This window comes from Netta rufina (genome assembly GCF_964035555.1).
Source record: "Netta rufina genome assembly, chromosome: 3".
NCBI lineage: Eukaryota > Metazoa > Chordata > Aves > Anseriformes > Anatidae > Netta > Netta rufina.
The window spans coordinates 24,992,885-25,018,786 of NC_140125.1; the positions used below are offsets into that span (position 1 = coordinate 24,992,885).

Sequence of the window (25,902 nt, forward strand, 5' to 3'; positions counted from 1 at the left end):
ATGATTTCAGTGATGGTGAAAGTGGGCCATTTTGATTTCATAATCAGAGAAACGTGTTTTCCTTCTTCATTCTTTTGACTTCTGTATTAAGCTTCCTTATTTTCTGACTCTTCATTCCTTTCTTCTTTTCCATTTATTTTAAACTTCTTTCTCTTTAGATCTTTAAGACATATTCATCTGATTTTCTCTTTGTAGTTGACCATGGTGACTTCTCTTTGTAAGAGGAATGTTACACGTTTGCATCTTTACTTCCTTCTGCTTGTGGATTTCATAGCAGATTTTTTCTCTCTCAGTAGAGGGAGATTCTGCATCGTCACACTTGTGAAGACTACATGTGTAGGTGTCAGACATTAATAATAAACTGCATGACCAAGCTCCTTATTCAGTAAAAGAAAATATTTTTCTGGGTATTAAATAGAGCACTTAGGCTCTAGCAAATGAGAAATTTCTTCAGCTCAAACCCTGTTCTGGCATATCTACCTAGATTATAGCAATTAATCTACTTTCCTGTAATGTAAATTGCATACTACTTTACATTATTTCATTTGGCAGATGACTGTCTCCCAGTCTGCAACTCATGGTGTTTAGATATTAGCAATTATCTGTAGTAAATTCTCATTAATGTCTTTTAAAACATAGTTCTGTATGTTGTAAGATAAAAGCTGTTCTATAACCACATGCACAGTTTCCAGTTTCTCTGTGTTTATATCATCCTTAGTCAAAGCTCTTTGCAGTTTCACTCCCACTACTGGTCCTGTAAGCTTCTACCATGGCCATACCCTTCCCCTAATTTTTGTTTGCTGTTAACAAACAGCAGCTCTTTAAAGGTGGTTATAATGCTCCTCTGCCTCAGCTCTAGAGTCTAAAGCAAAAATAATTTTAAGGAATGCTGGACCGGGGAGTTTGGTTTTAGTGATATATGCATCTCCATTTTCCTTTGATAGTCTGTGGAAGTTGTACAGATTTCACAGAAAACGGCCCAAACAGTTCCAGTTAAGAGGAAAGCATGTGAAGAGCTGACCTGGTGTAACCTTCCTCTGCCCTCTGTGTGACTGAGGGAACTTATTTGCTCGTTGCTGTTTACTACTGCTATGGCCACAGGGTCTGAGAGTCCTGATCATGATCCAGAAGCACGGTGTGCTTAATACCGTTCAAGTGCAGAAAAACTAATAGTTAAGGAATTTGCGCTTGGCATCTCAAGGGAAGTAGCATGGAGCTGTTGGTGAGGATAGATGCCCTGGAAAGGGCAGAACTCGAGGCCAGCGTGCTTGGTGTACATGAAGAAAACGATCAAGACAAGCCTTAACATTCAGAAGAGACCAGCCACAGACTGCTTTAAATTCCAAAAGTAACCCGCTTTAACAGCGATTACTATCGCTGTTCATGGCGAAAGAGCAGAAAAGCGCCACTAAATGCTCTCTGGGACAAGGGACTACTCCGAGCAGACCGGGATGGTTGGGCAGAAGAGGCTGAAAGCCGTGAGGGAGCGAGGCAGCCCCGCCAGGGGTCACAGGGCTGTTCCTCCTCCAGCCCCGCTGCGGCCGGGGAGGGCCCCGGCGCTGCCCGCCCCCGCGGCACGGCTCCAGCTCCCGGCCCCGGCCGCCTCGCTCCGGGGGGAGCCTCAGGGCGAGCCCGGTGCCGGCTCCGGCCGCGGCAGGTAACGGGGCCGGGGGGGTGCGGGCAGCGGCCCCGGGCTGAGGAGAGGCGCTGAGGGAGCGGCTGGGGCTGAGGGAGCGGCCTCCCGCGGCGCCCCGAGCCCGGCCGGGAGCCTGAGGCGATGTTCGGGTGCCCTGCCCCGGGGCTGGGTCGCGCTGGGCAGCGGGCTGCCCCCCCTAAACACCGGCGGGTGCCCTTCTGCCTGCCGGTGGGACCGGCCGCGGTCATTAGTGGAGGGTGAAGAACGGCAGCGGGCTGGGGGCAGGTCTCGGGGCTGGATCCGGGAAGGGGAAGTCCCTCCTGCGCTTCTCCATCAGAGTGGGAGCCACCATCCCAAGCAGCTCTGTGCCGCCAGCCCTGTTTGTCCCATTTAAGGCCCCCCATAAACTGAACTCTTTTTTTTCTTTTTTATGTCCCAGCTTGAAACCTCTCTGACCGAGTCCCAGGCACGTAGTTCTGCTGCTGAAGAGGCGCCCGAGGGATGAGAAGACAACCTGCAAAACCCAACAGCTGCGTTTCGTTGCCCCGCTGAGCGATCTGCAGGAAAAGCAAGTGACAAGCTCACAGTCCTGAGGTTTGGCTCGTCTTGTCACAATTCACTTGGAGTTTTGACTTTGCCCTGCAGATAAAACCATTCCTAATCAAGTGCGTTGCTTAACTTTCCGCTTTTACAATCCTGTTGAAGTAGGCAGTTTCCCCTTACTTTCATAGTATGGCTATAGCTAAAATAAGAAAATTTACCTGGTTGCTGTAGATGAACCTGTAAGATAGGATTGATCCTAAAAGCCACTGTCTGAAATGTACATGTACGTCCAGAAATGTAAGGTTAATGTTTTGATTGACATTGTTCTTCTGAGATGTCACGCTTCTCATCTGAAATGGATAGTGCTCCTTTCTGAAGTAAGCTAAGACTGAGACTTGAGTGCACAAATTGCTCATGCGGTTTGAAAATCAATGGAAGAGCGGCACCAAAAGCAATTAGGCAGCTTAGAGAAAATCAATCCACAGTTGAAGTTGTCCAAAGACAAGGATTAGGTCATTGTCAGAACTGAAGTCTTTGTGGAGAAGGATCTGGCACGCTGTCAGGCTTATGACTGTTCATTCGACATCTTTTCCCATCTGAATTCATATATAAAAAGTTGTAGGTACACACTTACATAAACTCTGCTTGTTCATTACTTCTCCTAGATTCTATTAGTTTGGTGTTCTTTTGTTTTGTTTTGTTGGTAAATGTAGGCAGTCGTGATGTTGAAATAACTCGTTCAAAATAGAGCACAGTTGGTAGTAACTTTTGTAGCTGTTTGTCTCTATGAATTGTCTAAGATAGGTTTTGGATTATCAGGTGTTTTAAAAACTTTTTTTTTAATCTTCTTGATACCCTTGGTACTTCTTTCATGTAGTCATTATATATGGTAAAACCATGTTTTCAGCCTGTATGTGCAGGATTTCAGCAAAACTTTCAGACATATTCAATATTTTTAGACATAGAACCACACTGCTTTATTATGGTAAGCACTGTGAAATAAGTTCAGACTTCTTAATAGCATATGCATGGCCAAATTTGTTCTAATTAATTACAACACATGAATGAGAAGGTTTGGGATAATAACTTTTGAATGGTAATACTCCCAGAAAATCTTGTTTCTTCAGTGACAGTTTGTCAGGTAATTTGTAGGTGGAGAAGTAGCAAAGCATGATGGAAGATGAAGTATAGCTTATTGCTGTAGGCAAAATGAATTGATTATTGTGTGTATTCCTGTGCTCATTTCTCACATTATAGTTGCTGTATTCAAATTCCAGACAAGCAGAGGAACCTTTGTGGTAGTGTGCATTGCTTTGCTGAGCCTGCAAGAATACTTTGTTCACACAACACGTGATCCCAGAATAAGGGCAGTCTTCTTTAATGTGCAAGTTCCAAATGTGGCAAACAGAGCTCTAATTACTGCTTAAGTCCCTAAAGAAAAGTGACTTGGAAAATAGAGCATCTTTCTCTCTGAAGAGTTTTGGTCTGCTTTGTAATTAAGGCTGAAAATACTTTTTTCCCCTTCTGAGAGCGACTACTGAAAAATTCCCAGATTCTTCCTCTGAACACATTATTTTTAATTAAAAGCATCATTGTATGTGCAAACGGAACAAAGATCTACTTCTAAAATGGCATTTGCTTTAATCTCTTGGCCACGTTCCACACATAGCAGGATGGCTAAGTAACATAAAGATATGTACTCTGGATTTTATGTTCTGTGGTTTTGTTTTTGCTTTTGTTTGTTTGCTTTTTTGGTTTTTAGAGTGGCATTATCAGCTTCTATTTATATTCGAGTACAGTATTATTGATTGAGTGCGTTCTGATCTGTAAGCCTGAGAATATTTTTGTGGGAATTGTGCTAGCCATGCTTCATTAGTTCCTGTTTTGAGTAGTGTGATGCCCTGTTCTAATATGTTCGTCAGAATGAGGAAATGAGCTGTGCTCATGTTTGTGGAGGGATCCTACTGGGGTAAAGAACAGGAGCTATGTTCTGTGTTTCTTCTCTGAAAAGTGAGCTGTTCTCAAGCATTCCTCCAACATCTCAACATCTTGTTTGGTACATCTATTGGAAGTGATTAGTTGTAGTCCACTAGTAAAGGCTGAACAAACTTTTTTTTTTTTTTTTTACTCTCTCTCCAGCTCAAGCAGTTCTCCTTTTTCTTGCACCCAGCAGTAGATATTTTACTTTCTTTTTGTCTCTGCCTTAAAGATACTTAATTATTGCTTTATCAGTTTGTTCAGCCTCTCTGGCCACTACATCTGTACCGTGGATGTACTCCGTTGTCTAACAGATAGACAAGATCTTTCTATCAGGTGAAGTGACTAAGTATTATGAATCATAATTTGATTGAAGGACCTAGTTCTCTTGGCTGCTTCATCTTGAGTGTTAATTGCTCTAATCTGGTGGGTACAGGTAGTACGTTTCTAAATGAAGCCCTTCAATCCAAAGAGAAATTAAATATTTAGTTGTTATTAAGACAGAGAAGGAGTAGCAAGAATTGTTCTTGTTACATGTTTACACTGGCACATCCTTTTGGTGTTGCAGTATTTGACAGAAAATGATGACTACCATCTGTTCCACTCCTTTTCTCATCATCTAAAGTCCCTTTTCTCTGTGAGAATGAAGTCTTTATAGAGAGATAAAAAGTTTCTGTCTCTTCCTGTTTGCATAATCACAGTTATTTAAGAAAAATACAATTTTTAAAAACTCTGATACACATTTTCCTTCATGCTGCACTTACTGCTTGGAGTTGTGATCTTAATTTAAACTTACTGTGTGACACCTCATCTCACTGTCTTTAGTGTTTCTGTTAGTCATTATTATATTTATATGTTTATAGTATTCATTATTACCATCTCTACACCTTATTTTAACTGAAGGATTATCATGTACTTTGTTCTTATGCATTTGGAGTACAGGACTTGATACTGTCTGCACTCTTTCCTCTGCAAGGCACCATGTACATGCCAATTCTGCGAATGTTAATAATTAAAGGTTTTAATAACAGTTTTCTAACAGTGTTAACCCAAATAGCATGTGAAGCTGCTAGCTAAGATCTCTGTGATTTCACCAAAGAATCTGAAGAGAATTAGTCTAACAGAAAATCCCCCTGTAAACATCATTGCCAAACTGCCAGCCAGGACAGGATGAATCTGAGTCTTATCTAGAGATCAGACCGAGCAAAACATTGGCAGTAATGCTGTCGCCAGGGAGGAAGGCAACATCTTACTGTTTAGTGCTAGAGAATTTGGTGAAGCTAAAAGTAGAGCCTAAATTTACCTTAAGGTCTGAGGAACAATTACTTCAATCTCATTTTCTTACTTGTAATGTCAAACTTTTTTGGTTCACGTCCACATTTTTCCATTCCCCTCTGTAAAATACTGACATTGGCACAGAAAGAGGAGCTTACACTTGTTATTGCTAGAAACTGGTAGAAGACAAAATAGGAAAATGTCCAATTCATAATTTCTTTTTAGACATCAGAAATTGTTTTCAAATTCAACATTTCAAAGCAAATGTGGAAGTAAAGCTCAAGATGTTCTTTGGAGTCTATTTCATTGGACTGTGGAATTTAGTTGGCTGGATAGTGGCTATGAACTGTTTTAAAAACTTGTTACTGGCATGTCATACTTACTTTTTTAACTGTGGCTTGTGATTTGGGAGAGTTGTCTCTAGTAGACCCAGCTTTCAGAGGCATTCACCCCTAAGTTGTGTGCCAGGCTTCTGCTACTTCTTTGCAAATATTTTTTTTTCTTGTTGGAATTTGAAGATCATTAAAGAGGGTAAAGGCTTGACAGGATAAAGTCTTTGCATTAGATAACCTTAATGTTGTAGCTATCAAATGTTACTATGAAAGTTTAAACAGTTCTTTTTGCCCGTAATTATTGTAACTGAACGATGCTGATTTAAGAATCCTTTAGCAGCTTTTCAGTTTATAGAGTCCTAAACAAGAAATTATTGCAGATGCAAAGAAGCAGATCTCTTTTCCCCTAAATCATGCCCACCGTCCAGCCATTTGATCACAGTAACGCGAGTCACAGAGAGCCTAGGGCAGATGCTGTCGCTGTGTCTTTATGCAGCCTGCAGGGTTTGTTTATTGGTTTTTTTTTGACTCTTTGAAGGAAGTGGGGGTCTGTTCAAATATCATAAAAACAAAGTAAGAAAAACTGAGATTTCAAGACACGTTTTTAACCAGCATGTACCATCTTTTTTAAAGAAAGCTGGGCACGGATTTGAAAGAACAAGTAATGATGCTTAAATATGCATTCGTGTAAAACATCTTCCTCTTAAAAATGTGGCATACAATATTTTAAATTATGATTGTGAGATGAACTTTGGCCAGCCAGGGGTTACTTAAATATGCCTTCTCTGGGTGTGGTGAATTGGTGAACTTAATCCTCTAATACTTTTCATTTATGCTAGCTAGGCTTGGGTCTCAGTTCTTACCAGATTTCAGTGTGGCACTGAAGAGAGAATATTGCTGGACTATCATAGTATCGGAGAATAGGTGGGAACGTTGCATCAGGTACTCACATCCTCCTCCGGGAAAAGAATGCACCAGGGACTGCTGTGCCAGCTGACTCCTGATGGCGAGCAACCTAGAAAAAGATCGTAGGACAGGATGATAGCATCTCTTCCTGCTGTGTTGGAGATAGCGTAGTGTGCCACCTCCCTGTGACAATAAAAAATGTGAATGTTAAATTTCTTATCGAGACAAGTCTAAAACTCCCTTAGATTTGGGTTTCCTGTCTTTGATTTGCTTTCCTGTGTAGGATGCTGTATTTAATTCAGTGCCTACCTTTTTATTTTAATACATTGTTAATGCACCATTTTATACTCACCTGGGAGATACTATCAGTTCTATGCAAAGCAATTCCAGCATTGCTAGGCTATTTTGAAGCTTGTCACAATGTTCCATAAACTACATAAACAGGAGGCTTTTCTTATGCAAATGCCTTCACTTTGTGGTTTTCTGTTTGTTTCTGGTGTCATAAAATGACAAAAATGTGATGCCCAGAGATGGTAGGACACCAGATTGAGGGTGAAACCTCTGAACTGTGCCTTGTCTTAGCCCCTTTTAGGCTGCCTGTGCTAAGGGACCCTGTTACAGGTGCTGTGGGTTTGTGAAGCCCTTCGGTGGGTTGTTCTGCCTGTCACATCTGTTGGGAAGACTCACGTGGAATTGCTGCTCTCCAGGCAAATAGATCTATCTGTAAACAACAATGCTCTGGCAGAAGGGTGCATTTTCAGTAAAAACCTAACGGGGTGGGGGATTATGTAACAGAACAAAAATAAACTGAAACATTTTTAAATTGAGTTATTTCTCTTGCAGGATAATTAACCTGTATCAGGATAATAAACCTCGTATCTGACAGCATTGGGGTGTGCTGAGTGCTCTCAGCTACTTTGTAATCTGCTAGTAAACCAACCTTAGCGAGAAAATGTTGTTAACATTGATCATGATAATCTCTGGCATATGTCTGAAAGCAGTGTGGTCTCTGTAGAGCTTTTGCTTCACCTGCTCTGCACTGATACGGTTTCGTATCACCACTTAGAGTTGTTCAAGCCATAGCAGCTGAGTTGCACAGTGCTTGAGTTTTTGAGTGCACGAGATTTCCAAAGGTTAAGTGGAAAGTCTTTCATTTCCTTATTTCTCCAGTAATGTATTTCCCATGGATTCTGCTGCTGAAAGGCAAAGACGAACATAGCATAAGATGGGGAATGTAGCATAAGAACGTAGCATAAGATGGGGAATTTTACCACTGGGATATTTCATAGATGACTGCTCTAAAAAATAAATAGCACTGTTGTCTAGAACATCTGTTACTGGATCCTGATGAAGATAGGGCACGAGACAGGACATGGCTTTGATGTTAATGACTGCTCTGTTCCCGTGGAGCTATTTGGACTGCTGTTAATGTAACAGAGGGAAGTGGAGAAAAAAATAAAATAAAGAAGCTGAAAAAGTGCCATCAATGTGGAGCAGTAAGATACAGTCAGTTTTGAGGTTTTCTTGTGACCAGCAAGATACCTTTCTTCAAGGGTATCTGATTTTGGGATGACTTATTGGGATCCATCACATTTCAGCATTTTCCTTTTAAAACATGTTTTTAAAGTAGCAGAACAAAATCATTCTTCCTTGGGCTCTTTAGAAAAGAAAGTAGTTAAATGCTACCGAGGTCTAAGGTATTTAAATGCTATCTACAAGCAATATCCACCCTGGGGAACAGCAGAGTCTTGGAGTCCAAGTTCTTGACCGTGGGTTGAAAGGAGATACTTCCTTCTAAGGTCAACATGCCACCGTGGTTGAATCATGAGATTTTAGAGAATAAAAACACCAGCCCTTTGGTTACATCTCTGAAAACTGCAGGTATAACAACTTGTACCTGTTTATCCTTCCACATTTGTGGTGCTGTATTGCTGTACCGTGGAACAAGTGTAAGGGGCTGATAGCTTCCATCTCGTAGCAGTTCTCAATCACGATTAGGGCAGGCAGTTCTGGTGCAGATGCCTTGCGAGGCTGCTTTATGCTATTCAAACACCACACGGAAGTTGTAGAGGATTAGCTCGAGCAGCAAACTCGGGCTGTCACGGAATGTGTTTGCTCTGAGCGGTCTCCTCAGCACAGGCTGGAGAGGCTGGTACCAGCGCGCGGTGGTACGGTAACTCACCGCTAGCAAAACAATCCCTGTGAGTGTGCTATGAAGTGGTTCAAGGTAAAATTCTGCTGATGCACTTTGCCCTTTTCTCCTCCTGCAATGTCCTGAGAAAAAAACACAGCATAGTTGGAATTCTAGGCCCCTGTGTTCTTTGTAACTAGAAATTTTACAGGCATTTCCAAGTGAACTGAGAGATTGAACACAGAGAGCAACTTGGGATCTCTATTACCAAAAGGAGTCCAACCAGCATCAGAGGTGGCTTCTTCCAAATCGAAACATCCCGTGCAAACTGATTGTCATTGACCCCAGTTCTCTGCAACAGGAGATGGAGTTGTTGTGAGACCTGAAACTGTTTTTGGCACTTACCACTGGACTGTCAGCAAACTCATCCGGCACTGCATCTGGAATTAATCACAGAAATAAGTATCTTTTTGTGCAGTGAGTTGTTTGCTTGCACATACCTGGGTGAATGCAAAATGCGCACATTTACACAGAATCCTTCCCATGTGTTCTGCTGCGAAAGATCTGATTTCCCTAGTCTCATTGAGAGCAGATGTGGAAGAAATATTTTCGTGGCTGGGGTACTCCAGCGACTTAGGACATAGAAGTTGCTAGCTAGAAAATGGGATGGGATTTTGTTCCTGGGTGAAGCAGTTCTGCATTAGGTGCTGCACCGCTGTCATCTGTTGGTAGAAGCTATGGTGCTGATGATACCAGCGTACAGTTAACTCTGAGTGAGAGAAAATATGTGCTTTGAGGGAAGGGCAAGATGACCCAGGCCTTGGAGATGTCTGAAGGGTGATTAATTGAGGAACTGCTCGTCAGGAAGACCACCGTGTTGATGTTCTTGAGGGAAACGTTCTGACCTTGCCCTTGAATACATCACTAATCAAATTAACGTGAGTAGTTGGCTGAGAAATGAAGAAGAGGAGTACTCTAACGTGAGCTGTGCTCATAATAGTAAAGATCACACCCCTGGGGTGGGAGACCCCAGCCCAAGAAGGGCCCCTTCCTCTCTGCAGATGCGCAGAGTGCTTCTGTCATGTCAGCAGTGTGCTAATTCTGTCACCAGTCAGAGGCTAGGGGGTTGTGCAACACTGAAGTGGCGTATGCCATGAGAACGAGTCCTCTGATTTCTAGGTACCCCAGCCATCCTGCCAGAGTGGCTGGCACTGAAAGAAGCTTTCTTCTTTTGCTGTAGCTCTTTGTGGTAGGTCTTTGTAAATACACTGAAATTGGCCAAATATTTGACTTTTTTTTTTTTTTCCTCCTTCTGCGGTGTTTACATACCTATGCTGGCAAACCTTTGTAGTCTAGACATGACCAGAGTTGTGCTGTGATTTCAGGGAAATTGCTGTTCTCTGTGAAGATTTAGTAATAGAAATCCTGTCTGTTACATACTGTGATAGGTGTTATTTCTGTGTAAAGTGCTTTGAGGTTTCTAAAAGTCCCTCCAGTTCTGCTCTGCAGTAAAATTTAATTGTGCTCTTTAATTCTGGGATAAGCTGGGCCTCAAGTATGGTGGAAGTGGGAAGAGATTGCTGTCTTGTACTCCAGGGAACACGATGGAGAAGCAGTGCTTTCTCAAATGACAGATATTGTGGAAGGACCACTGAAACAAATAAAAAGATCAAGTTTTTCCGGTCCCTGTCATTCCCTTTTCTCTGGTTTCTGAGGACTAAGGAATTTCAGGTCACTTTGCAGGACTAGCAATTGTACGTGTAAGCAATAAGTTCTTGTAGCTTGCTGTCCTATTTCCTCAGTGCCTGACTTTCCTACGAATGTTTTATTGGGTGCTTATTTTGATGGTTTTATCCAGCCACCTTATTTATTGCATATCAGCCTTCAGAAAATTAAACTTAAGAAGCTGACTAAAACAAGTCCGGCCACATAAAGGCACTTAAAAGACAGGTCGATTTTAATCCTGTTACAATCACGAGAACTCCTAGTAACTTTGGCTGCAGTTTTTATTTTGATCCAGGAATACATTTGGTCCCTTCTGATTGTAACAGAACAAACCCTCCCTTGGAAAAGAAGAGGTATTGTCGGTGTTTAATTGAGCATCCCTATAATCAAGTACCATTTGTATAGTACAGGACAAAAGTTATGTTTTACATTTAAGCTAGGTTCCCTTTGATCAGGAACAAAATGCTCCTTCTGGAAGAAACGAAGGTAAGGCGGCAAGAGAAAGTAGCCTTAAGTAGCCCTTAGGTGGGGTGTGACCATTTTGGATAAAAGGGGTTAGGGCACTTCTTCAGGGAAGACCACCAAGGACACCCCAAAGAAAGGAAGGCATGTGCAGAAGGGCCTGGAAAGGAACCGAGAACGATGCCACACAATTACACAGCTCATGTAGATTAGAATGAATATGTATTAGACCAGTAGAATATGCATGAATTCAAGGTATAAATGTAACAAAGAAGCTGGCATTGGGTGTGCTTTATTTGCGGAAAATCCACTGGGCACCCAGACCTGAATAAAAGCAGCATCTCTCCTGAGTGTGTGCGAGTTGGCTTATTGCACACTGGGTAAATAAAGGAGCTGCTTTTTTGGACAACGTGTTGACTCCAAACAATTTCAGAGCATCAAATTACTCTGCAGCAGCAAAACCAACAAAACCTCCCAGCTTTGGAGGGAATGTAGGCTGTTCAGTACCATGAACAATGCTTGCCGTACAGAAGTTTCGAAGTACTTTATGTTTTATCAGTTTCTTGGTGTATGAGTGTTTGAAACATGGCATTCATTAAAGTTATGCCTTAAAAAGGCATTAAGTATTTTTCATACTTAAATGTGTGAGAAGGTATTGAAAAAGTTACTCATTCTCTTGAGCAGAGAGAACTTCATTGCTTGGGGAGGAATGTTTTAGAGCCCGGAAAGTATGCATGTGGTCTTTTATTTTCTTTTCATAAAAGTTCAGAGGGAGAAAGAAAGGGAAGGGCCTTCTGTCTGTTGCTCTGCTGTTCAAGATTTATGCAAATATTCCCCCCCTCTCCGGCTAACTGGGAGATGCAAGATGGTTGTTCTCATGTTCCTCACTACTTATTTTGTATACACATCTTGATTTTCATCCTCCAAATCTGTAACGAAAGATATGTAAGCCTTACAGAAGAGATGCTCTGTTTTGGATTTTGTGGGAAATCTAGACCTTGAGAGGGAGAGAAAGCTTTACCTTGAATTACGTCCACAGTTACCCCTTCTGCTTTTGACGTTTAGCAGCAATCAATGGCCACTGTGTTAATATCCTGTTAAGTGTTAATATCCTGAGACTGACGGAACATCATGTAAACACGTAGATCAAATCCTATCATAAAAAGCAAGTAAACCCCTGTAGCCTTTACGAAGTACATCACGTGTCTCTGAACAATCTGACTGGTCTCACCAGAGTTCCGTTCTTCTCTTACAGGCATTATGCTGCTTGAGATACTCCTGATTCTGGGGACTATCATCTTCTACTTCTTACGTTCCAGGAAGAAAGAAGAGACATTATCCTTTAAGGAGGGGTGGTGGGGCAGGGGCCAAAAGCCTGACACTGAAGAAGATGCAACTATTTGGCCATTTAAGGTGGAAACTACAGAAAAAGATCTGAGTGTAAGCAAATCTCTGTACTGGGAAAAGCAGAGTAAGAAATGGCCAAATAAATGTTTACTTGTTTAGAAGTAATTATAGGACTGCTCATATTATTTGTTTGTAATGGATTTCTATTTTCTCAGCTCTGGAATTTTTAGGACTTTGTTCTCCTTAGTAATATTGGTGGACATTGATCTCCAATATGTTTTTCTCTCATACTGCATACAGAAAGCTACATAACTTCTAACCTACGGATTTTTGTGAAACACAATCCTGTATTATGACAGCTATTAGTACATAATCCATCAGTAGCCAAAACTTTTTTCTAAATAAATTCTTAAGTAAACTAGGAGATTTAAGTTATGATAGGAAATAATTACAAAAACATTTTGAAAAGATGTTGAACATGGAAAAAACATATATGCATAGATGTGTTAAAAGCTTCATTTAAAAATCCATGCTTTCTGTACAAGTTAAATGACCAAAATAAAAGTTAGTTTACATTCTGGTCTACAAGAAAGATATTTCTTGTCTAGACTGAGACTACCTGTTCAGTGTGAGGCATGAGACAGTGTATACAACTAACTCATCTTAGCAAGTGAGACTTGTCCTTATCATCACTGTACTAGAAAATGCTGTTCAAGTTTAAACCTCTTAGAGGTTTGAGCAGGGCTGGATTTGCAGACCTGTCTTTCACCCTCAACTATTCTGTGGTTCTGTTTCTAATAAGAAGGGGCTTTTGGCTCTTCTTCCCTGCTGAGTGATTTTGGACTGAATTTATAGTATTGTCAGCATTCCCCATGACCATGAAGCACAGTAGCAGGGTCACTTGAAAAGTTAGTATAGATTTGGAAACTTTTGCTCCAGTTGTTTCACCAACTTTGTGGCCCTGCGAAATCCCTCAGTGTTTCCTGGTGTGGACGCCCAGCACCTTGGTTTGGGAAGGAGAGCAAAAGGTCTCAGCCAGATCCATGCATTGATCGTGAGGCTGGGCTTAAAGGTAGCCCTGGGAGCAACATACCACGGAAAGGCAACAAGACTTAAATTGTGAAGTCACTTTGGTGCTTTTGGTAATCAGCTGGTGGGGAGAAAAAAGAAAAAAAAAGAGAAAGAAAGAAAAAAAATAACAATGTTCTGTGGAGGTGAGTACCATAAGCAAACTTCTCCACAGCTCCCTGTTGTGCCTCGGGTGCTGTCCTCTGTGGTTATCAGCCTGGCAAATGGGTTAGCCAGTGCTGCTAAACAAAGGCAGTGGAAATACTAAGAACATCTGTAAGTGGAAGAGGAAGGAAGGGCATCTGGGGGAGAAAAAGTTGAAACAGCTGATGGAGCATCAGCAAATGGCACAGGTATCATTGGAGACATTATTTTCATTATTGCTCTTGTTTCAGTTGGGCGTAAGATAGCAGATGCAGTGCTTGTAATGTCTCTTCCTTTTTTTCTTTTCCCTGCAGGACTTGTATAGGAGGCTGGACGAGGCTCGATTCACTGAGCCGCTGGAGGACAGTTGCTTCCATTATGGAACAAACTCAGTGTATCTCAGGAAAGTTGTCTCCTATTGGAAAAACCAGTTCAACTGGAAGAAACAAGTTGATATTCTCAATAAGTACCCACAATTCAAAACTAAGATTCAAGGTGCGTGGCTTTTTCTCTTAGAAATAAACAGTAATACATAATCTTGTCTACAAGGCATCGCAGCCATAAGAATGCTCTTGGTCATGTCGCATGGGCCTTCCCTCCCTAGCTGGCATGACATGGATCCTTGCTACTGCTGCAGCAGTAGTGAGAAGCTGCCTCATTGCAACTGAAGCCTTTAGGACAAGGAATGACAGATATAATTCCCTTGTGCGTGGATGGGTTGTCAGTTGGTGTTAACAGGAGCCAAGCACAGGCATTCGGCAACAGATCTGGATCTTGAGATGTAGCCATGCTCCCTGCCTTGCATGCAGTCGCGCAAAAATACCCACAGATGCCTCCTCTTGATCCATGTAGTTCCCCAGCTGCTGCTGTCATGGTGATGCTGTCAGCCTGGCAGCTCTCATCAGCTGGGTGGCTGGCTGCTCAGGTTATCCCTGACTGGGAGGGCCAGTGTGCTCTGCTGCACCATTTCAAGCCCTCATAGAAGGCAGAATGCCTTTCCCTTAGGGTTGATGTGCTGCCCGGTCATCAGAGTACTATCTGAGACAAGAAAGGTAAAAAAAAGTCAACAATGCAGTGTGTTTGGATACAGGAAGAAAGATTTGAACGTTAAGAATGATTACGGAGATGGGCCATGAAAAGACAAGATTGAGCATGTGGAATATCAGATTCTTAGCTTCTGTCATGGCTGGGAGGTTTTTTAAGAGAATGCAGAAATCCACAGAATTGTAAAGGATGAGGAGATCTCAGTCATTCAGAGAGTCTGGGATTGCTGATGAGGTGGAGTTGATGCAAGTAAAATGTGTTTAAATTCGTCAAGAAATGGGACATTCAGGCCCCACTAAGAGCAAATTATCATTTCCTGGAAAGCAAAGCCCTGAACAGGTTTGAGGAAAAGTGGTTAACCCAGAGCTCCTAGTACAACTTTGTGTGATCTCTCTTGCTAATATATTGTAAGGATCACAAAGGAAACAGGACTGCAATTTTTACCTTTCTACCTACCAATGATGAGACTGGTACAAGAACATTTTTTCTGTTTTAATTTATCAAAAATTATACGGAAAGGTTTGGAAAAAGGTAGAAAAGAATCACAAAATTGAATTCTTTAGCTCTCCTTTAGCAATGTATTTCTCAAATCTCAAATTCAGCATGATTAGTTTGTCAAAAGTTAATGTGTGACTAGTTTACAGGTCTCAACAGACAGACAATACTTGCTAATGGCTTTTAAAATTCCTTTTGCTGTAACATTAGGATCAGTGGCTGGAAACAGAAGCCAGATATGTTCAAATGGGAAGTCGGGCATGAGTGAAACAAGAAAATTGATTAATGCCCCCAAATAAACTGCTGCTGCTCATGATGGGGGGCATCTCTGTCTCTTGATGCCTTAAAGTTGCAATTGTATGCCTTTCAGGAAGAAAAATCTGGCTGGCCAAAACCTAGGTGGTGCCATATAGGGATATTTCAGTACAATTATAAGGGCACTTGGTCTAAATGATGTAATTGTCTCTTCTGCCTTTCAGCTGTGTGAGTCACAGTGTTACTGTTTGAAGATTGCTTCACTTCTATGTCTTAATTTGCCAATTTATTTTAAAACAGAAATATACCGACCTCATTTAGGTGCTGTGATGCTTAATTGCCCATTATAAAGTTCCTGGATAAATGGATCCAAAGAAATGCAGGGTGCTTGCATGCTCACCAAAAAAAAAAAAAAAAAAAACACAAAACAAAGAAGATGTTAAAAGATTTATTCAGAATCTGTTCTGTGATTAGTTTCAGTGTCATGGTAAGTTTGGGCATGTTAATTACTTGTTTTATTTTTTTACAGGCATTGATATCCACTTTGTTCATGTAAAGCCTCCTTGTTTGCCTGAAGGCCAGTCTGCAAAGCCATTATTAATGGTTCATGGTTGGCCCGGTTCATTTTATGAGTTTTACAAAATTATTCCTCTCCTGACTGACCCTGCCAGCCATGGCCTCAGCGATGAACACATTTTTGAAGTCATTTGCCCTTCTATCCCTGGCTATGGTTTCTCAGAAGCTCCCCACAAAAAAGGTATGATATATGAGAAGAAACTGAGCTAACACAAGCCTAGTCTTACAATGAGGCAACCCCTACTTCTGTAACTTCTGTCTCTTGTTTTGCCAGTGTAGAAACAAAGACCCTGTGTGTCATGGGGAAAGAGAGAGGTGGATATGACTGCAAATGACATTAGTTTCAGGAGCAATGGCTAGATAATTTACAAAGGACTATGAAAAGTTATGAAGTTACAACTCCATGAATTAAAAAGTTTCTAGTTATCATTAAGATAAGGTTCTGTAGGCACAGAGACAAAATGGAAACACATTCCCTGGGCCATGCTTAGTGCCTCAGACGAGGCTCGGCTGGAGTATGACTGGTTTAGGAGGAGTCCAGCAACCCCTTAGCAGGCTAAATACATGGAGAACTAGTAGGGTTGGGCGAACACCAGGCTGTAAAGAAAGCTGGACTTCTCCTGGTTTCTGCCTGTTCTCTAAGCCTTACCTGGACAGCGTGACAAGGGCTTCTATGTAGACTGTCAGACAGGCAAGGAAAAATGGACTTGTGTTTTTTTAGGAATTGTTTTATGCCAGGGAGAATAAATGCTGCACATTCAGAAGAGCAGCTGGAATTAACGCAATAGTGGTTTTTTAAATTATTTATTTTTTTTAATGTAGGCTTTAATTCTGTAAGCGCTGCTTCGGTATTTTATGAATTGATGCTCAGACTGGGATTCAGTGAGTTCTACGCACAAGGTGGTGACTGGGGCTGGCTCATCTGCACCAATCTGGCCCAGATAGCTCCCAGGTGAGTATCCCTTTGGTACAGTGCTGCATGATCGGCATGTAAAGCTGTATTATTCTTTAAATAGTTATTGCTTATGTACGTGATTGTTTCTAAGCAAGTCCTAAAAACAAGCACTGTGTAGTTTTTGTCATCAGTGCTCTATGTTAAGCAGTGATCCAGAACTGTATGCCTTGGTTTCTTCTGAAAAGATGAACAGTTGTGTGTTTTGTGATGACCCCAGGGGATTCTGTAATGGGATAAGTATTTATTTAAAAAAAAAGAGGGTCTGTATGTGTGTGCTCTGACTCCTGGCAGTTGCCACTTTGACTTGTTTTTTGTGAAAAGCCACGCTGTGAAGCACAATTAAGGTCATGAACAATAATGTAATTAGTGGATTGGAATTTAAGTATGTCTATTGTTGTACATTGTAAATATAATATAACATTTGTTACAATAATAATATATGTAATACAGCATTTAGTATTTAAAGTGAACATTTTATAACATTTTGACACATTCTAAACATAACAACTTTGAATCACATTTTATTTTGGTAATTTGTGGGGCCTTTTTCTGTCTTTATTTTTAGCCATCTGAAAGGTCTTCATTTAAATCTAGCCTCTGTTACGAACATGGGATTCACCCACCTGCTCTCCATTCTGCTGGGCCGCTATCTTCCAGGGCTCTTCGGTTTCCAGGAAGAAGACGTTAGGCGGATGTTTCCCTTCTTGAAAAAGGGGCTCTACAGGATCTTGTCGGAATCTGGCTACGCTCACATACAGGCTACAAAGCCTGATACCGTTGGTATAGAAAACAAACAAAGCAAATAACAATTAAAAAAAATGTTTTTAGAGCTCAGAATACTTAATTTTTAGCTATAATGTCACAGAAACAAAATATGCTGCTTAAAATAGGCAGAAAATGAGTTTTTTGGGGAAATGGAAGTAAAAAGCTAGAAGAAATTGAAGTAGGAAGGTCAGAGGTTTTTAAAAGAGTCTCTTTTTCTGTATGAAGTTGTAAAAGGCAATAGATGGGTGTATAATATTAAACTCACTTTTGCATGCAAAAGGGGTGAATTATGAAAACTGAGTGTTCTCTAAGTATCACTGACCACATTCTTAATTTTCATAAATAGTTTAATACTTTTCCACTTTGGCTGTCATTGGGGACTGTAATTCTATTGCAAATGCAGCTATGCTGACAACAAAAGAGAGTTTCTCCATTGAGAACGGATCACGATCAAAATGATGTAAACTAAGAAGCTTTTAGCTGTTTTAGCACACAAGCTAATTTATTAATAGGCAGAAGTAATACCTGAAAAAGTCAAATTTAGTTCTTACTCACTGTTATGAATCACTTGCAGACTTTCAAGAAAATAAAATGCGTGTACCTATGAATTTTCTTTCTAGATGAGCTAATCACTCATATTGGTTAATCACTTTAAGTATCTAAGTATTAAACATTTCTGTTTTAAAAATATTTTTTGCTGCTGAATTGGAAATCTGAGTCAAGAATACTGAATATATTTTGTTTTAGTGCAGCAGCAATTCACTCACTGTAGATTTTATTAAAAACAGCTATAGAAACTATTTCTTCATGTCCTTGCATACACTTAGCTACAGAAGCAGGCAAATTCTTAAAGGATGTAGGCAAAATGATAGTGTTATGGATTTAAAATAATTTGGCTTGCTTTGAGTTGTGATTTCTAAAAATTGCTAGTATCCAATTCCTTTTTTTTTGCTTTAAGAAAAGATTGGAAAGCCGGTAGCTGGGAGGCTGCCAAGGTCTTCCTGAGCCTTCTGGTGGCACAGTTCTACCTTGCAAGAACAGGATTCAACACGGAGCTATCCTCAGCAATGAAGTCATTTCTGACTTTTGGTTGATCCTAATCTCTTGATTGTTTCAGAACTGGCTTTTGATCGAACCGGTTTACATGGATCTGATTTTATACTTATGAGGATATTTGCATGGAACTTGGGTTCATTTTCAGTTGATTGAAGAGGCTTGGCATTGCCTGTATTCTGTGCTGTTAGGGTTGATAGAAGTTTTTCCTACACGTAAACTGATGTACTCTTCTTTGTTCCCATCTAAGTGAAGTACGTGAGAACAGGCTATTGCTTGTCTGATTCTGCACATCTAGAAAGCATACTAGCTGTAACTTTTGGAACACTTGGCATCTGATATGTCTGTTACTTGTTTAATAACTAAAACTCAACTACATTTAAAGAGCAATTAGTGATAAAGTTTTGCTAGCTGTAGTGTCAGGCATCTTATGGGACAGTTGGGCTGCAGGGGTGGAACTTCAAATATATTGCTGTTCCTCAGGAAAACCTTTTTCTAAGATTTTTCTGAGCAGCTGGGATAGTTCATGGTCCCTGTATTTCACAGCACTAGGATACATTAGCAAATTTCTAAGCACAGGTGTGTTTTGTTGTTTTTTTTTTTCTATCCAAGTAAAACAACTATAAAAAGTATGTTAAGACTTGTCCCACATTAAGGCAGTTAGCTATTGCTAATATAGAAGATGGACCTTTTTATAAAGCCTTGCCCTTCTTTAATGACTTTCTAATAATCCTTAAAAAGTTTTTGCTGTTAGTTAATGGTGTAAATTCACCTGGGCATGTAGGGTTTGGCCCTGTAATGCTATTTAATACATGACAACTTCCAGATTAATAGAGGCAAACCCTACTTGGCACATAGACCTTAATCACACACAAGCCAGCAGAAATGTGATATTGCTACATCAGTTTGAAAACACACAATGTGAGCTAAGGTGGAGCTTGTTGATGTACAGATACTATGTTTATGATCCAACAATAAATGGCTCTGACTTGTTCTACTAATTTCTTTACTTAAAAACACAGTTTGCTGGAACTGCTTTGTAAAGTTACTTACCCTGTATTATTGTGGGCAGCTTCTAAAGCAGTCTGAGGTCAGCAGTAGAATATCCCAATTTTAGTTAATTTTTCCTCCTCCTTTTCAGGTTGTGGCTTGAATGACTCTCCTGTAGGACTGGCTGCATACATCTTGGAGAAATTTTCTACATGGACTGATCTGGAATTCCGTAATTTGGAAGATGGAGGACTAGAGAGGTAAGCGTTTCCTTTAATGCCATTTTGGATGAGGTGACTATGCCACAAGTCATAGCTAAATAAGATTCTGTCTGCACAGATGACCTCACATCTTATAAGGAGTCTGTAGTGACCACAAGCAGTGCAGTACTACAGCATACAAATAGGCCATGAAAGCTGATATGCTCTCTTCCCCCTTGTATCTCCTTAAAAGAGATACACCCTGCATTTTTTGTGGATTAAAAACTAGTTCAGTGAAAACCTTAATGAGTTAATTGTTTTTCCTACCTTATTTTTATCCTTTACAACAAAACCAAAGTCAAGTCCCTGCTAAAGTAATGCAAAATGGTATTTAGTTCTAACTAAGCAATCTCTGGGCTCACTTATTCAGGAAGTTTAACCTGGATGATCTTCTTACCAATATCATGATCTACTGGGTGTCAGGCTGCATAGTCTCCTCAATGCGTTTCTACAAAGAAAATCTGCAGAAGGGAATAGGCACACAGAAACATGAGAAGTAAGTGTTTTTTCCTTTAAATGTTTTTGCCTTGGACTTAATTTTATGATTGCAGATAGGTTGCTTATGCCTTATGGTTGCTGCCAAGTTTAAATGCAGAGGAAAAGGAATGCTGTGTCACAGCGTTTCTCTGCAGGACAGGTCAGTTGATGTACTGTGCTCAGAAAACACAATAACTTGGTTTGAATCCCAAACCACCAGCAAGGACAGCTGACTGGAACAACACTGCTTGAGGACCTCCCCTTCACGGTGTATCCAGCTAGGGAAGAGCGTACACAGTTACTTCCAGATTTGATTTCAGTTATTAAATTAAATTTAGTTATTAAATTAGATACCTGGATACTGAGTCAACTGGTCAGTTTTGTTTATGAAGTTCTGGTACTTTTCTGGACACGGTTTGCTTATTTCTGGAGAAAAAAAAAAAAAAGTTCTACCTTTGGAAGTAACTTCAGTATAATGACAAATGTTGCATAATTTGAAAGTCGGTAAGACTGATGTTCCTATGTGCAGGCACTTGTGACAACAGCTTGGTTGCATATACCTCTGTCAGGTTGAGTACTGGGGAAGGTTTAAACCTGCCCAAAGGCATTCACATCTCCAGTTCACTGCTATGGCATTTATTTAGCTGTGAAATGATGCTCCCAGGAAGCTGACTCCGTTTTTGAAGCTGTTGTGGCTACACTGTGGGCAGTATTCTGCTCCAGTTCTGCCTACATGAGATGAGCTAAACAAGCTTCTACATGCCTAGAGGAAAGAGTCTCAAAAACATACATAAGAGTAAGCACCCTGTTCTAAGTTTTAAAACCTGTCACTTCTGCTAATGCAGCTTTTGTGTATGGGATATTTTAACCTAGGAAATACTGCTGTTTATAACAGGCATGGCTAGTTCCACTTTAAGATACTTTTCCCTTCAAATCCAGTTGCTTCTCTCTACTTGTTCCTATAGAAAATGTTCTGCAGAGTACATTCGTGCCACTTAAAAGTAAGAGCCTTCTTCTATGGGAAGACACTTTAGAGGACAAATACTCATGTTAAGAAATGTTTCCTTTGAGCTAGCATATATTTACTACTATTGCTCTCTTTTTCCCCATCCCTGCCTTAGAGCTAGTGGTTCAAGATAAATTCTTCCCCTGCTTACCCTCCAGTTGTCCTGACGGGCTCAACATGTTCTAGTTGTAATATTCACTGTAAATCTCTCTTCAGCCCTTGTCAAATTGTTTGCTTTCCCCTCAATACATGACTTTTGAGCCCTGAATGTAGCTTGAGGAAACTTGCCTCTTAGGGCTGTCTTCTTAGTTTCCATTCTTCTAACTCTTATGCCCTGGATACCTAGCAACACTGCCTTATACATCAGTGTATGCAAAAAATTATAGCCATCTTCCTTTTTTTCTTTTTTCCAGGGACTGAAGCATTGTCTAGTGCTCAAATTTAAGACTTGAAAGTCAGTTTTTAATTGCCTAACACATGCACCTATCTGTTGAGGAACATTTTCATGGGACTTTCCATGTCTTGCTGAATTACGTGTCTCAAAGATAAAATTGTTGTTCTCACTTTTCTCTCAGGCTCCCAGTACAAGTACCTACTGGCATCGCTTCCTTCCCTAATGAAGTCATGCACACACCCCAGGCTTGGGCCCAGAAGAAATACACCAACATAGTGTCTTTCCATTTGATGCCTAAAGGCGGCCACTTCGCAGCTTTAGAGGAACCTGAGCTTCTTGCTGAAGATATTCTGCAATTTGTCGGGAAAGTAGAGAAAGAGCAACTTTGGAGAAAGAAAGGAGAATAATTCCAGTTAGGAAAAGCAGGGTAATTGCTTATTGCTTACTAAGTCTACTGTAATCAGATCTTATTCTTGACCAGATATGAGAGGACAGCAAGAAAACTGCAGGATAGCTGAGACAGGATACAACCTTGGAAATCCAAGGATTTTTCTTTTTTAGCACAGCTACACTAAGAATGTAGCATGAAGGTTGCTTGGTTATTTTCTCCCCCAGGCAGAAGCTTCTAAAGCCTGTTCTCTGATACCATTTACTCTTATTTTGAAATTGAGAAATAAACCTTACCACTACTAATACTCGGTTTAATTATTACCAACAGCTTTTCTTCTCAACAGCAGTAAAAGTTGAGTTGATGTATGTGTGAGATTCCCCACATATACAATGGGGAACAGTCAAGCAAGACCTGACTTGAATGAGTGTATCAATTAATCAGCACTGATCTACAGTGCTCATTAAACCAACCAGCTGGCTGCTGCTGGCTGCCTTTCTCTTCCAGCCTGTGCTGTTAAGCAGCTTCCTGGCTGGAAGGAAGCTCAGCTCCCCTGCACCAGGCTCCTAGGAAAACAATGTGTGAGGAGCAGCTGGAGCGTTAGCTGAGTAGCTGAAACACACAGGCTTTTGTAGCTTGGACCAGAAGGAGGGGTTGGGGGTAGGCGTAATTACAGCCCAAGTAGCCTCTGCACGGAATTTGTGCTCTTAACTAAAATCCTAGCCCTGGACAGGCTCAAGACACCGTGGCTTTGCACTGCTTCTATGGGGTACTACTGTAAACACCTCTTAAAATAAAATTTAAAAAAAAAAAATAGAAAGATAAAAGTAAAGGAAATTTGCATTAAAACTTTGAATAACACTTGCACATACGTATGCTTTAAACTTTTGACTAGCTGTGATTTTGTTTCTATGTTGGATTTGTTACAGAGGTCAGGTGAAAGGTAAACTGCTCAAAGAAACCTGAAAGGCAGTGTATTTTTGCCAACAGCAGTACCTAGTACGTGCAGCTGAGCTTCAAATATTTTAAAACTATAGTCAGGTGACTGATTTTAGTATGGATTTGTTCTCTAATCACTTCTGATACACTTCCCTACCTTTCAAGCATAGGGAAATATAATCCATTAATAACACTTGTATAGATTAATGTTAATTTAAAATATGAAGTGGAATGGGAGCTGTTAAGTAGCAGTTACTGCTCCTTCCCACAGTTTGTTTGCAGAAGGCAAGTCAACACTGCTGCTGGGCACATTTGAATTTTAGTGCTCAAAACCACCTATAAGCTGGGACAGAACATCATTAGGGCAGACTGCTGGTGGACCAATTTCAGCCATTTTTCTGAGCAGAGATGAGAGCTCTCACTACCTTCACTCTGGCCTGGTGTTTCTGCACCTGGGTGCTAGCAGAGGAAAGCCCAGTAGCTCTGAGCTTTTCCTGCAAGATTTGACTGCAGTGCTGACATGGACCCTTCAACTGTACTTGAATTCTTTAGTAAAGCTGACTGCTTCCAGATTAGTATTGAGCACAAATTCTGTATTCACCTGTAACAGCTTTAATTAGTCAATATTTATGTCTGTATTTACAAAATATTTCTGGTTTAGGCTGGTCAGTTTTGAATAGATAGGCAGTAAATAGTCATTCGCCTAATCTAAAATAGGCTCTTCTCATAAAGAAAAGGTTAGAAGGTTCAATGTTATCATAGAATATCCTGAGCTAGAAAGGACCCCCAAGGATCATCACGTCCAACTCCTGGCTTCACACAGGACCACACAAAAATCAAACCATGTCTGAGAACGTGTTGTCTAAACACTTCTTGAACTCCAGCAGGCTTGGGGCTATGACCACTTCGCTTGGGAGCCTGTTCCAGTGCCTGACAACCATTCCTCAGTGAAGAACCTTTTCCCAACAACCAGCCTGAACCTCCTCTGTCACAGCTTCATGCCTTTCCCTCAGGTCATATCACTTGTCACCAGACAGACAAGACCAGCATCTGCCCCTTGTGAAGAAGCTGTAGGCCACGACGAGGTCTCCCCTCAATCTCCTCTTCTCTGGCCTGAACAATTCAAGTGACCTCAGCTGCTCCTTACACATCTTGCCCTCTAGACTGATCACCATTTTCATAGCCCTCTGTTGCATGCCCGCTAGTAGTTTTATGTCCTTGTATGGTGGCATCCAAAACTGCACACAGGACTTGAGGTGAGCAGGACAATTGCACCCCTGACCCAGCTGGCAGTGCTGTGCTTGGTGCACCCCAGAATATGGTTGGCCCTCTTGGTAGCCAGGGCACACGGGTGACTCACATTGCTTTACCAGGAGGAATCTGCTTACCTCTGACAGCAACAGCTGCTTGCAGGCACCACTGTGCTCCCTCTTGCACTAGTCCTTGATCTCTGGCCATTTGTTTTTGTCTTACTTCTGTCTCCTGTGTGGTCTTATATTTCAGAGCTGGAGATCATCCTCTCTCATCTTTAACACACATGCAGACATCTGCTGTGGTGCTAGGGAGCACTGCCATATACTGCTATAACTGAATACTTCCCTAGGGACTGTTCAGTCACAGTGCAGTTAAAGTAAGTGGGGAGCAAGTTTGCTATATGATGCCTGCCAAACCCATTTTCAGATGGAAGTAGAATTTTCTGTCTCCCTTCTGGAGCAGATCTCCTTGAAGGGGCCCAGCCTCAGTGAAAGGAAGCACAGCAGGGGTCTATTTAGCAATCTTATGTTACAGCAGCCCATCTAGGCTCAGTCACAAGTGGGAGCTTGACAAAAAAAAAAACAGCCAGCCACCACCAGACCTTTATTTTTAAGTATGTCTCCCAGTGCTTTGCCATTTGAGACAATGATAATGAACACAGACAGTAAGCATCAGTAAGCACATCCTTGCCCCACTCTGTGCACCAGGTAGAGTGCATTTCAGCCTACTGCAAAGGAGTGGTCCATACTGACAGCTGTATTTCATGTATAAAATAGTCACAGAGAAATCAATTCCAGCATGAAAATGGGTTTGATTAGATATTGTCTGAAAGAAAAGAAAGGTGTAGACTTCAGAATCTTAAAAATGGTAAACACCTGTTATATAGTGAAGATTTTTCAAATTCTGGTGTCACAATTCTCAAAACTTAGTCCAACAGCTACGAGCAGCTAGTGTTCATCTCCAGCTATCTACACTTAGATATAGACACAGTAAAATCCTACAACAACCTACAGGAGTGCAAAATTCAGCTATGTGCCAGTCATAAATCCTGCCATCAACTCCCCTCCCCTTTTTCCTCAAAGTAATCACCTGTTTTTAGCAAAAAGCAGCCAAACCCACTGCTTGTAGTGCAAAGTTTAATGCTAACAAAGTGTTTGTGGGCTAATAATAGAATCTGCATATCTTGCTGCAGGCAGGAATTCTCACACAAGCCGGAGATTTGGATGATAACCACCCTGAGTGAGTCCAGACTCACTTCTGATACACACTCTGCTTTTGGCTAGTGGGCAAATATTTGGTACGGTACTACAGTGAGTAGTGCAAAAGTGAGTGTCAGATAATCAGAAATAGTTTTAACGTTTGTTTTAGCAAGTAGCTGCATATCAGATTATTGCAGTAGCATTAAGTAGTAAGACAGGACCCCTGCTTTGTTATACTTAAGCAAGCCAGCTGAGTACCTGCTGTTCGGTCAGTAAGTGTCCTCTAACAAGGCTAAATGCAGTGCT

The 25,902-nt window shown here is 41.0% G+C and overlaps 1 protein-coding gene across 2 annotated transcripts; it reads left to right on the plus strand.

Moving 5' to 3' along the window:
• The first annotated feature begins 1,553 nt into the window (after positions 1-1,553).
• EPHX1 (epoxide hydrolase 1) lies at positions 1,554-22,975 on the plus strand. 2 transcript variants are annotated; one of them, XM_084283810.1, is made up of 10 exons: positions 1,554-1,657; positions 2,076-2,301; positions 12,243-12,427; positions 13,861-14,041; positions 15,870-16,097; positions 16,739-16,868; positions 17,437-17,651; positions 19,831-19,939; positions 20,310-20,435; positions 21,998-22,975. In XM_084283810.1, the coding sequence occupies exons 3-10, from the start codon at positions 12,248-12,250 to the stop codon at positions 22,221-22,223; spliced, it is 1,395 nt and encodes a 464-aa protein (XP_084139936.1). In that variant the 5' UTR covers positions 1,554-1,657; positions 2,076-2,301; positions 12,243-12,247; the 3' UTR covers positions 22,224-22,975. The 2 variants fall into 2 exon arrangements, with proteins under 2 accessions (XP_084139936.1, XP_084139935.1); XM_084283809.1 differs by having other exon boundaries at positions 2,076-2,230.
• The last annotated feature ends 2,927 nt before the right edge of the window (positions 22,976-25,902 follow it).

Bases quoted from the DNA above. Each gene is read 5' to 3' on its own strand.
- EPHX1 (XM_084283810.1), top strand. From the start codon at position 12,248: ATGCTGCTTGAGATACTCCTGATTCTGGGGACTATCATCTTCTACTTC. The intron at 14,042-15,869 runs GTGCGTGGCTTT...ATTTTTTTACAG, and splicing joins ATTCAAAACTAAGATTCAAG to GCATTGATATCCACTTTGTT. The intron at 16,098-16,738 runs GTATGATATATG...TTTTTAATGTAG, and splicing joins AGAAGCTCCCCACAAAAAAG to GCTTTAATTCTGTAAGCGCT.